The following is a 12,774-nucleotide window of genomic DNA, read 5'->3' as shown; positions in this document are numbered from 1 at the left end:
AGACATCGAAGAGTCGCTGAGCAGAAACTGATAGCCAAGTTCCGCACACATGAGGACGGCCTAAACCGGGATGTTGGATTTATGTCACATTATCAGTAACCCCCACAGCTTGCCTCCTGGACTTGCAGGCTCTCCTGTCTGGAGACAATACACATCTCTTTAACCTGTGCTTAATGCTCCCTCCACCCACATTGTCTGTATCTTTAAGATCTGGTTGGCTGTAGGGATTTGCATTCTAATCAGTATTCTGTAACTTGATTTTGTGTCTCTGTGCCCTGTTTGAGAGCACATTTCCACTCCATCTGACGAAGGAGCAGCGCTCCGAAAGCTAATGGCATTTGCTACCAAATAAACCTGTTGGACTTTAACCTGGTGTTGTTAAAACTCTTACTCTATTCTCTCTCCACAGATGCTGTCAGACCTGCTGAGATTTTCCAGCATTTCCTGTTCTTGTTACGTCCGACAGTGCGGCACTCCCTTGGTACTGCACCAGAGTGTCAGCCACGAATTATGGTGCTCAAGTCCTGGACGGAGACTTGAACCCACAACCTTCTGCTCAGGGGGTGGGAGAGTGCTACGAAGCGAGCCACGGCCGGCATGGACTCACCCGGTAGGTGAAAGGGCACATACGGCCCTTCGCCTTCATCCTCCTCCTCCTCCTCTTCATCGTTTTCGTTGTTCTGGTTGTCCTCATTCTCGTTCTCGTTCTCCCTCTCGTTGCCGACCACCGTCCTGTCCTCCTCCCTCCTCTGCCCGTTGACGGTCCTCTCCGTGGAGTTGCTCGGCCCCGTCCCGTTCTCCATGTTGTGTTTTGCCGGCATTTTAATGGAAACCTCGGGTTCTCCGTTGGAAACACTCTTGCTGCTGATGAGTCTTTGTCTCTGGAAATACAGAGGGCAGGAAAACGGAACACGTTAGCGCCAGCGAAGGCACGCGGGCTACTTGGGTACAAAAAGCTATGTTTTCACGAGGGACTGATATAACCTCTGGCTTCATAACGGAGAATAGAAATAGCAAGAAAGAAATCGCAAATCCACGGGGGGGCGGGGGGAGCATTCACTCAACTATCAGTCATTTTAGCTTAAAGAGATGAGGTCTACACAGACTTTAGAAGAAAGATTTACTCCGTCCTTAAAGTTACAAAGCCAACGCTCAGAATCCTTTCCTTGCTTGCTCCGCAAACCAAATTCAAAATTTTTATTATTTACTCATTCCTGGGACATGGGTGCCGCTGGCTGGGCCAGCATTTATTGCCCATCCCTAGTTGCTCGAGGGCAGTTGAGAGTCAACCACATTGCTGTGGCTCTGGAGTCACATGTAGGCCAGACCTGGCAAGGACGGCAGATTTCCTTCCCTAAAGGGAAATGCGTGGACCCCAGATGGGTTTTTCCGATAATTGACAATGGTTTCGTGGTTGTCAGTAGGTTCTTAATTCCAGATTTTTAAAACAAATTCAAATTCCACCATCTGCCGTGGTGGGATTCGATTGAATCCAATTTATGGTTCCTACAAGAGAGACAAACAAGATCCAAGCTGACAGGATAAGGCATCGTGCTACATCATGGGTTTGATCTGACACTTGATCTTATCCGAAAGCTTGAAGAATCTTCAACATACAGTTATTTTAGTGACCTCCAACCACCAACAAATTGGATGTTGTCTCCTCCTTGTCAATAGGGTTAGGATGTTTTTGTGGCCCAACTGCTTAAAGAGTCCCCACTTACCACACGCCAATATTGGGCAAATGGCGTGAACCATTCACCTTCGCCATCACTCTTACATACCGCCCATTTAACTGGCAATTTTAGGCGGGATGGGAGGTGGAGGTTTCCCCACCTTTAAGTTGCTGCCTACCCACCTTGATGCTGTTGGACTGATTAGCTCTGACACGCAACTCTTATTCAACACTCCCGTGAATTTTACTGGTGCATGGAATCTGCACAATACCCAGGAACAAGAGAGAGAAAATCCCAATGATCCAGAGATGGAGACTCTGAGAAAGTCTGTGCAGCAATTTTACCGCGTGGGCAAATCACATTTATACAAATGTACCAATTATAAGCAATGGGGACTGTATTTAATTCTCACAATCCTCATCTGTTCTGTCAGTTCTGGTAAGACGGTGCCCTTGTGAGATCTGGCTGCAGGGCACGGCCTGGCCACTTTATCACATTGGCTCCCTACACCTGGCAAGTTCTGTCCTTGCAGATGCCAGTGTCAATGCCACACAGCCTGACTCCTGATTGGGGTGTTGTGGAGGGTGAGGAGAGTGGGTGGGTGAGAGGCTGGGTGAGGAGTGGTGGAGGGGTGATGAGGGGTGGGGTGAGGAGGGGTGCAGGGGAGTGGTGAGGAGGAGTTGGGGGTGAAGTGGAATGGCAGGTGGGTGCGGAGGGGTCAGGGTGAGTAAGGGTTCAGAGGGTGTGGAAGGGTGAGGCTGAGGAGGAATGAGGGGTGAGGGGAGTGGGCTGAGGAAGGGTGGGGGGTGGCGGGTGAGGGATGAGGAGGGGTGAGGAAGGGTGGGGGGTAAGGAGGCGTGGGGGGTGGCGGGTGGGGGGCGAGGAGGGGTGAGGGGGGTGGGGGGTGAGTTGGGGGTGGGGAAGGGGTGAAGCGGCTGCCTTTTCAGTAACTGCAAAATGTGATGGAGAAATGGTAACTGGGAGTGATCGGGGTCTGGGGATTGGCATCGTGTGGGCAGGGGATTGGCACTGTGGGGGCAGTGGGGATTGGCATTGTGTGGGCAGGGGATTGGCACCATGTGGGCGGTGGGGATTGGCACCATGCGGGCAGTGGAGATTGGCACCATGTGGGCAGTGGGGATTGGCACCATGTGGGCAGTGGGGATTGGCACCATGTGGGCAGTGGGGATTGGCACCATGTGGGCAGGGGATTGGCACTGTGTGGGCAGTGGGGATTGGCACCATGTGGGCAGGGGATTGGCACCATGTGGGCAGGGGATCGGCACTGTGTGGGTGGGGGATTGGCACCATGTGGGCAGGGGATTGGCACCATGTGGGCAGTGGGGATTGGCACCATGTGGGCAGTGGGGATTGGCACCGTGTGGGCAGTGGGGATTGGCACCGTGTGGGCAGGGGATTGGCACCGTGTGGGCAGGGGATTGGCACCATGTGGGCAGGGGATTGGCACCATGTGGGCAGTAGGGATTGGCACCGTGTGAGCAGGGAATTCAACAGCATTGCCCACATCGGCCACTTGCTGGAGCTGCCCAGAGAGGCACTGAGCTGGGTAAAAGGATTTCATTCTGGAGTAAATACTCCATGGGTTCTGATAGTTGCTCCGCTGCATGGATTAAGGAAAGATTATCTGTGGAAATGTCAGCATTGAGCTGGAGAGGAATGACAATAAGACTGACAGCCAGGAACTGCTCTCCAGGGACAGTCAGGGAAACGAGTCGGGTGAGATAATTTATTTACATTCTCAGTGTTGTAATCTCCAAAGCTCAAAGTTCAGAGCTGATTGGAACAAAGGCCTGGGCTTGAATTTTACTCCGGGCGTCGGGGCCCTGAGATTGCAGCAAAAAGCAGCCCCTGGCTCCAATTCAGGATGGTACGCAAGCTCCCAAAGCTGCTGGTCCAATCAGAGGGTGTTGCCTTTGAGCAGGCAAAAGATCTCAGGAGCTCACCCAAGTAAGGCCAAAAACTGAAGTCCTGTTGGTTGAGGGACAGTGAACCCTTCTGGGGGAGTGGGGAGGGGTGGGCGGGCGTGGCAGGAGGGGAGAATCATTTGACCGCTTGGACAGCCTTCACTGCCTGCGGCCCTCCCCTGTCTTCAGGCCATCAAGCCCTCTGCCTCTGGCTTCTGTAGAGATGCCACTTCCATTAAGCTGGCAGCCTTCGCAAAGTGGCAGTTCTGTAAAATGGCCCGGAGTTTGGCCTTCAATTATACCAAGCAACTCCCTCCTTTCTCAGTGTCCCAATGGCGGGACTGAGTCAGGGTGTTGCCTCAGCACGGCTGCCCGCTATTTTACCAGTCCCCTGCAGCTCCCCCCCTTGCCCCATCGTTTTTTACCTCCAATCGGGCGGCTGATAAAATTCAGGCCTTATTTTCAGTAAAATAGAAATGGCAGGTTAAAGGTCGCACCTTTTCAAGGGGCAGGTGTCACTGGATTGTTGGTCATAAGGACTCAGAATATAAGTTTTTTATCGCTAGGCCACAATTTCAAACTCTCAGGTGACGATCTTACAGATTCTACATGCTGAACGAGCGTGGAAACGGGAGAGAATCGCACTTATTTTTTCAGTGAGCTTCCAGACACGATCTTATGCCACATAGCGTTAAAAAAAGAGGCAAAGTGTGATTCACGCCAGTAGGGGGAGAGAACGGAGTCTATTCTCGCCGGGAAGCTGATGCTCAGAGCTAGAGGGCGCCATTGCACATGCGCAGATCTTTCAGTGCACAAATGTGCATAGAACAGAGAGACCAGTCACTCCTCCCAACACCCCCCCCTCACCCCAATACCCCTTCCCCCTCCCCAGCCGATTGCCACCCTGATGCACCCTCCCCCCGCACCTTCCTGGGCACAAGACTGGTCACACCAACAATCCAGAGAGGCAAGAAACAGGGCGCGAACCCCATCGCGCCCCTCAGTGTGTGTGCGTGAGGGTGGGGGATGGGAATACGTTGAATTGGGGATATAGCACTGACAGGTAACTAAGTTTGCTCCCTCTGACCAGTCAGCGGGAGGAATTTCACACCTGAACCTTCCTGACACCTGCGGCAGAGGCTGTGAGGCACATACCTCATTGATGAGCATACGGCTCGCCATGCTGAGTCGGGTCTTGGGTCCAAAGTGACTGGTGATCATGATCCTTAAACTGGCCTCAGAGAAAGAGAGCTGGTGAGGGTAAGCCGAAAGCAGCTCATCGACCATGAGCACCGAGGAGTTGCGGCAGAAATTAGCTGCGAAGAAACAGTAACAACATTAAGCCAAAAGTCTCACCATCTCCCGTCTCCCCATTCGAAGGGCTACTGTTTTCCCCCAGTGCTGTTGAGATTCCCTCAAACCCGTGATACCAACATATGAGCCAGGAGCAGGAGGAGGCCATTCAGCCCCTCAGGCCTGCTCTGCCACTTAATAGGACCGTTGCTGATCTTAAGGTGAGGGGAGAGATACTAAAGGGTCCAGAAGGGCAATCTTTTCACTCAGACGGTGGTGAGTGTCTGGAACGAGCTGCCAGAGGTAGCAGTGGAGGCAGGTACAATTTTGTCTTTTAAAAAGCATTTTAAACAGTTACATTGGGACTAGTTTAGTGGTTAAAAGGAAAAAAGGGCAGCATGGACAAGTTGGGCCGAAGGGCCTGTTTCCATGCTTTAAAAATATTCAAACTCGCTGCTTCCACTGCCTTCTGAGGAAGAGAGTCCCAAAGATTCATGACTTCAGAGAGAAAATAACTCTCCTCATTTCCATCTTGAATGGGCGACGCCTTATGTTTGAACAGTGAACCCTAGTTGTAGATTCTCCCACAAGAATTATAGAATCATCGAATCCCTATAAGGCAGATGGAGGCCAGTCGGCCCATCGAGTCTGCACCCACTCTCCGAAAGAGTATCTTACCTAGGCCTGTAATCCCGTGCATTTACCCCACTAATCCCCCTAACCTACACATCTTTGGACAATAAGGGAAATTTACCAAGGTCAATCCACCTAACCTGCACATCTTTGGAGTGTGGGAGGAAACTGGAGCACCCGGAGGAAACCCACACAGACACGGGGAGAACGTGCAGACTCCGCACAGACAGTGACCCAAGCCGAGAATCGAACCTGGGTCCCTGGCGCTGTGAGGCAGCAGCACAAACCACTCTGCCGCCATGCCACCCCCAAAAAACCCACAACCCTAGAAAGAGACCAGAACAATCAGGATTCCACGAGGGAGATAACCACATTTCGAAAGTCTGGAAATATCATCTCTACATCCACCCTGTTAAGGCTCCTCAGGATCTCATATGTTTCATAGAATCAAAGAATCCCTACAGTTCAGAAGGAGGCCATTCGGCCCATCGAGTCTGCACCAGCAACAATCCCACCCAGACCCTATCCCCGTAATTCCACATAGTCACCCTGCTAATCCCCCTGACACTAGGGTCAACTTAGCATGGCCAATCAACCTAATCAAGTTTGAATCAAGTTGCCGCTTACTCTTCTAGACTCCAGCAGATACAAGTCTAGCGTCTCCAACCTTTCCTCATAAGACAACCCACCAGGCCAGCTATTAATCTGGTAAATCTTCTCTGAATGCATGGTGGCCTCCAATGTGATGACTCAAAACTCCACGTAGAAACATAGAAGCTTAGAAGATATGAAAAGGAGGAGGCCATTCGGCCCTTCGAGCCTGCTCCGCCATTCATTACAATCATGGCTGATCGTCCAACTCAATAGTCTAATCCTGCTTTCTCCCCATAACCTGTGATCCTATTCACCCCAAGTGCTACATCCAGCCACCTCTTGAATACATTCAATGTTTTGGCATCAACTACTTCCTGTGGTAATGAATTCCACAGGCTCACCACTCCTTGGTTGAAGAAATGTCTCCTCACCTCTGTCCTAAATGGTCTACTCTGAATCTTCAGACTGTGACCCCTGGTTCTGGACTCCCCCCACCATCGGGAACATCCTCCCTGCATCTACCCTGTCTAGTTCTGTTAGAATTTTATAAGTCTCTATGAAATCCCCCCTCATTCATCTGAACTCCAGCGAAAACAATCCTAACCGAGTCAATCTCTTCTCAAACATCAGTCCCGCCATCCCCGGAATCAGCCTGGTAAACCTTTGCTGCACTCCCTCAAGAGCAAGAACATCCTTCCTCAGAAAAGGAGACCAAAACTGCACAAAATACTCTAGATGTGGCCTCACCAAGGCCCTGTATAATTGCAACAACACATCCCTGCTCCTGTACTCGAAACCTCTCGTAATGAAGGACAACATACCATTTGCCTTCTTTACCGCCTGCTGCACCTGCATGCTTACCTTCAGCGACTGGTGCACAAGGACACCCAGGTCCCGCTGCACACTCCCTTCTCCCAATTTACAACCATTTAGGTAGTAATCTGCCTTCTTGTTTTTGCTTCCAGAGTGAAAAACCTCACATTTATCCAAATTATGCTGCATCTGCCATTGATTAGCCCACTCACCCAACCTGTCCAGATCATTCTGAAGGATCTCTGCATCCTCGTCACAGTTCACCCTCCCACCCAACTTGGTATCACCTGCAAACTTTGAGATGTTACATTTGTTTCCTCATCCAAATCATTAATATATATTGTGAATAGCTGGGGCCCCAGCGCCGATCCCTGTGGCACTCCACTAGTTGCTGCCTGCCAATTTGAAAAGTACCCATTAATTCCTATTCTTTGTTTCCTCTCTGCCAACCAGTTTTCTATAAATCTCAATAGACTTCCCCCAATCCCATGCGCTTTAATCTTGCACGATAATCTCTTGTGCAGAACTTTGTCAAACGCTTTCTGAAAGTCCAAATATACCACATCGACTGGTTCCCCTTTGTCAACTCTACTAGTTACATCTTCAAAGAATTCCAACAGATTTGTCAAGCATGATTTCCCCTTCATAAATCCATGCTGACTCTGTCTGATCCTGCCACTGCTTTCTAAATGCTCTGTTATAAAGTCCTTTGATTTTGATTTGATTTGATTTATGATTGTCACATGTATTAGCATACAGTGAAAAGTATTGTTTCTTGCACACTATACAGGCAAAGTATACGGTTCATAGAGAAAGAAACAAGAGAGTGTAGTGTTACGGTCATAGCCAGGGGGTAGAGAAAGATCAACTTAATGCGAGATAGGTCCATTCTAAAGTCTGACGGCAGCAGACGCTTGGTACATGACCTCAGACTTTGTATCTTTTTCCCGAGGAAGAAGGTGGAAGAGAGAATGTCCGGCATGCGTGGGGTCCTTGATTATGCTGGCTGCTTTGCCGAGGCAGCGGGAAGTGCAGACAGAGTCAATGGATGGGAGGCTGGTTTGCGTGATGGATTGGGCTACATTCACGACCTTTTGTAGTTTCTTGCGCAGAGCAGGAGCCATGCCAAGCTGTGATACAGCCAGAAAGAATGCTTTCTGTGGTGTATCTGTAAAAGTTGGTGAGAGTCGTAGCTGACATGCCAAATTTCCTTAGTTTTCTGAGAAAGTAGAGGCGTTGGTGGGCTTTCTTAACTAGTGTCGGCATGGGGGGACCAGGACAGATTGTTGGTGATCTGGACACCAAAAAACATGAAGCTCTCGATCCTTTCTACTTCGTCCCCATTGATGTAGACAGGAGCATGTTCTCCTTTACGCTTCCTGAAGTCAATGACAATCTCCATTGTTTTGTTGATATTGAGGGAGAGATTATTGTCGCTGCACCAGTTCACCAGATTCTCTATTTCATTCATGTACTCTGTCTCGTCATTGTTTGAGATCTGACCCACTACGGTGGTGTTGTCGGCAAACTTGAAAATCGAATTGGAGGGGAATTTGGCCGCACAGTCATAGGTGTATAAGGAGTATAGTAGGGGGCTGAGGACACAGCCTTGTGGGCACCGGTGTTGAGGATGATTGTGGAGGAGGTGTTGTTGCCTATCCTTACTGATTGTGATCTGTGAGTTAGGAATGGATTCGAGAAATTTCCCCACTATCGATGTTAAGCTTACTGGTCTATAATTTCCTGTTTTCTCTCTGCCTCCCTTTTTGAATATTGGAGTGACATTCGCTACCCTCCAATCTGCAGGGACTGTCCCAGAGTCTATGGAATCCTGGAAGATGACCACCAAAGCATCCACTATTTCTAGAGCCACTTCCTTAAGTACTCTGGGGTGTAGATTATCAGGCCCTGGGGATTTATCCGCCTTCAATCCCATCAATTTTTCGAGCACCATTTCTCTACTAATATTGATCTCCCTCAGCTCTTCTCTCTCTCTAAATCTTGCATTCTCCAACATTTCTGGCATTTGATTTGTGTCCTCTTTTGTGAAGACAGAACCAAAGTATGTATTCAGTTGCTCGGCCATTTCTTTGTCCCCTATTATATATTCCCCCATTTCTGTCTGTAGGGGATCTACATTTGGCTTCACCAACCTCTTTCTCTTCACGTATCCATAGAAACTCTTAGTGTCAGTCTTTATGTTCCCTGCAAGCTTACTTTCGAACTGTATTTTCCCCTTCTTAATCAATCCCTTGGTCCTTCGTTGCTGAATTCTAAACTTTTTTTTGGCCAATCTGTATGCTTCTTCCTTAGATCGGATACTCTCTCTAATTTCCTTTGTAAGCCCTCTTACCCATTTTGCTTTTTTGTGTTTATATCCAATTCAATTCAATCAAAGTCCAATTCAAAGTCCCAACAAGTGAGATATTCCCGATCGAAGCTGACAAGTCAGTCTCACCACTTCCTGTCTTGGGCTTGATCTACATGATCCAAGCTGATTGGAGCAGGCGTTGCACCTCCTCCAAGGCGTGATCTCATTTGCATCTTAGCCAAAAGGCCGAGATGCCACTTAAAAAAAAATTGCTTCAAATGAAGCCTCGGTGTAACCTCAGGACTAAAACCAGGTGCAGGACAACATAACTACACCTGATCTGAGCTTTTAGCAGGAATAATCAGTTTTTAAAAAATACTTTTCCAATTCAATCAAATCAAATCCAATTCAGAGTCTCAACAAGTTGAGACATTTCAGATCCAGGCTGACAAGACAGGGCGGGAGACCAAACCACCCTGTCCTGGGCCTGATCTACATGAGCCAAGCTGATTGGAGAAGGGGGAGGTTCCCCCTCCAAGACCTGAGCTCATTTGCATCTTAGCCGAAAGGCCGAGATGCCGCTTTAAAAAATTGCTTCATATGAAACATATGAAGCCTCAGCGCAACCCAATGACCTCAACCAAGCGCGGCCGACCATGGGCTGCCGACCACACTACATTTGATCTTAGCCAAAAGGCCGAGAAGAATCAGTTGCTACAGTTCCCCTTTGTGCTCTTTGAATGTTTGCCATTGCCTATCCACTGTCATCCCTTTAAGTAACTCTCCCCACTCTTCTCGGCCTTTTGGCTAAGATCAAGTGTAGTATGGTCGGCCGCACTTGGTTGAGGTCATTAGGTTACACTGAAGCTTCATATGTTTCATATGAAGCAATTTTTAAAAGCGGCATCTCGGCCTTTTGGCTAAGATGCAAATGAGCTCAGGTCTTGGAGGAGGAACCTCCCCCTTCTCCAATCAGCTTGGCTCATGTAGATCAGGCCCAGGACAGGGTGGTTTGGTCGCTCGCCCTGTCTTGTCAGCCTGGATCTGAAATGTCTCAACTGGTTGAGACTCTGAATTGGATTTGATTTGATTGAATTGGAAAAGTATTAAAAAAAACTCTCCCCACTCTATCAAGGCCAACCCAGGCTTCATATCCTCATAGTTTCCTTTATTAAGATTCAGCACCATGTGCTGACTTTTAGCCAGGAAGTGGGCCGCTGAAGCTGCCCAGTTGTTTGCAGTCACCTGTCGATCATTTCAATTTCTTTGTTTGGAAATTTCCAAAGACTCATCACATTTAACAAAAATTTGTTCCCTCTTTGTGTTTGGGTCTTGTCGTGTTGGACCATCACTTGTTCTGATCTTCAATTTATTTTCATCGAAAAAACGAAAGCACAGGCCAGAAGAAACCACAAGAAACTACAAATGGATGGGAGGCTGGTTTGCGTGATGGATTGGGCTACATTCACGACCTTTTGCAAAGGGTCGTGAACAAAGCCCAGTCCATCACACAAACCAGCCTCCCATCCATTGACTCTGTCTACACTTCCCGCTGCCTCGGCAAAGCAGCCAGCATAATTAGGGACCCCACACACCCTGGACATTCTCTCTTCCACCTTCTTCCGTCGAGAAAAGATACAAATGTCTGAGATCACGTACCAACCGACTCAAGAACAGCTTCTTCCCTGCAGTCATCAGAATGGACTTACCTTGTATTAAGTTGATATTTCTCTACACCCTAGCTATGACTGTAACACTACATTCTGCATTCTCTTCTTTCCTTCTCTATGAACGGTATGCTTTGTCTGTATAGCGCGCAAGAAACAATACTTTTCATTGTATCCCAATACATGTGATAATAATAAATCAAATCAAACATTAAGTTGATCTTTCTCTAGACCCTAGCTATGACTGTAACACAATATTCGGTACCCTCTCCTTTCCTTCTCCCCTATGTACTCTATGAGCGGTATGCTTTGTTTATTTAGCGCGCAAGAAACAATACTTTTCACTGCATCCCAATGTGACAATGATAAATCAAATCAAATCAAACCATCCTTCTCCCATTAGTCCCCTCTGCTGGCACCCTCCCCCTCTTGAAAACCAACCTCCCTTACAACGCCCCTCGATTCAAGTTCCCTCACTTCCATGTCTCTCCTTTTTGTGTGAGGCGCGTTGTGTGAATAGGTGACATTGATTTGATGGATAGGTTACCCACATGGAGCCTCGGCCGTACCTTTCTTCAGTAGGACCACCGTTGCATCACAGTTGCTGTTGTCATCCATTTCTGTATTATTTGCGTTCCCGTTGGCCATGTTCACAGAAGCCTTTTTCCACTTGTTTTCGAAGAAAATTTGCATTGCGCTGTTGAACCTGAGACCAGGAAGAGCAGTCGTTAGCAAAACACATCAGAGAATTATTGCACAACACAAATCTTTGAAGTCAGAAGTCGATATCGTAAGACCAAATATATTAACGTTTCCCATGGCACAGTGGTTAGCACTGCTGCCTCACAGCTCCAGGGACCCAGGTTCAATTCCCAGCTAGGGTCACTGTCTGTGCGGAGTCTGCACGTTCTCCATGTGTCTGCGTGGGTTTCCTCCGGGTGCTCCGGTTTCATCCCACAGTCCAAAGATGTGCAGGTTAGGTGGATCGGCCAAGCTAAATTGCCCCTTAGTGTCCCGCGATGCATAGGTTAGAGGGATTAGCGGGGTAAATACGTGGGGTTGTGGGGATAGGGCCTGGTTGGGATTGTTGTGGGTGCAGGCTTGATGGGTCGAATGGCCTCCTTCTGCACTGAAGGAACTCTATGAATACTTGTGATGGAGTACAATGCATATTTCATTGTCGTGAAGCTTGTGGAGCCTTTCAGAGACACACAGTGAGATATGAGATAAACTCACGCCTTTCTCAGGGGAAGAGTGTTTAGCGTTGGTTCCACCTTCTGCAGGGTAGGTCGTGACACAATGGGGTGAACTTTCCCATTCCGCCCACCACGGGAATCGTAGCGGGCGAGGGGGGTGGGACCATGGAAAGGTCCGTTGATCTCGGGCGGGATCTTTCAAGGCGGCCAGAAAACCCCACCCCATGGGTTTCCAAATCTCGGTGGCAGTCAGTGCTGCCCTTGCCCGAACTACAATCCGACCCTTTGCGCCCCTCATCATCCAATCCCGCTTCACATCCCATTCCCACAGCAGAAAATATGGAAGTTGTGGCCATGCGGCCCATCTCCTTATTGTAGGCCTCAGCGAGGTACAAGCAGGGGTTCTTCACATCAGCAAAAGGCAACGTTTGGAACAGGTGTGGATGTTGATTTTTATTATTTATTCTTTCATGGGACGTGGGCATCGCTGACTGGGCCAGCATTTGTTGCCCATCCCTACGGGGCGGCACGGTGGCACAGTGGTTAGCACTGCTACCTCACAGCGCCAGGGACCCGGGTTCGATTCCCGGCTTGGGTCACTGTCTGTGCGGAGTCTGCACATTCTCCCCGTGTCTGCGTGGGTTTCCTCCGGGTGCTCCGGTTTCC

The 12,774-nt window shown here is 48.9% G+C and overlaps 1 protein-coding gene across 1 annotated transcript in view; it reads right to left on the bottom strand.

Annotated features, from left to right (window-relative positions):
* Positions 1–12,774, bottom strand: part of slc24a3 (solute carrier family 24 member 3) — a 365,303-nt gene that overhangs the window by 18,418 nt on the left and 334,111 nt on the right. Inside the window, exons 10-12 of the mRNA XM_078230308.1 lie at positions 11,482–11,618; positions 4,757–4,917; positions 608–881 (exon numbers count right to left, since the gene is read on the bottom strand). Coding sequence (XP_078086434.1) covers positions 608–881; positions 4,757–4,917; positions 11,482–11,618 — 572 coding nt within the window. The remainder of the gene's footprint in view (positions 1–607; positions 882–4,756; positions 4,918–11,481; positions 11,619–12,774) is intronic.

Source organism: Mustelus asterias, chromosome 15 (genome assembly GCF_964213995.1).
Source record: "Mustelus asterias chromosome 15, sMusAst1.hap1.1, whole genome shotgun sequence".
Taxonomy (NCBI): domain Eukaryota; kingdom Metazoa; phylum Chordata; class Chondrichthyes; order Carcharhiniformes; family Triakidae; genus Mustelus; species Mustelus asterias.
This window is presented reverse-complemented; position numbering and strand designations above follow the sequence as displayed.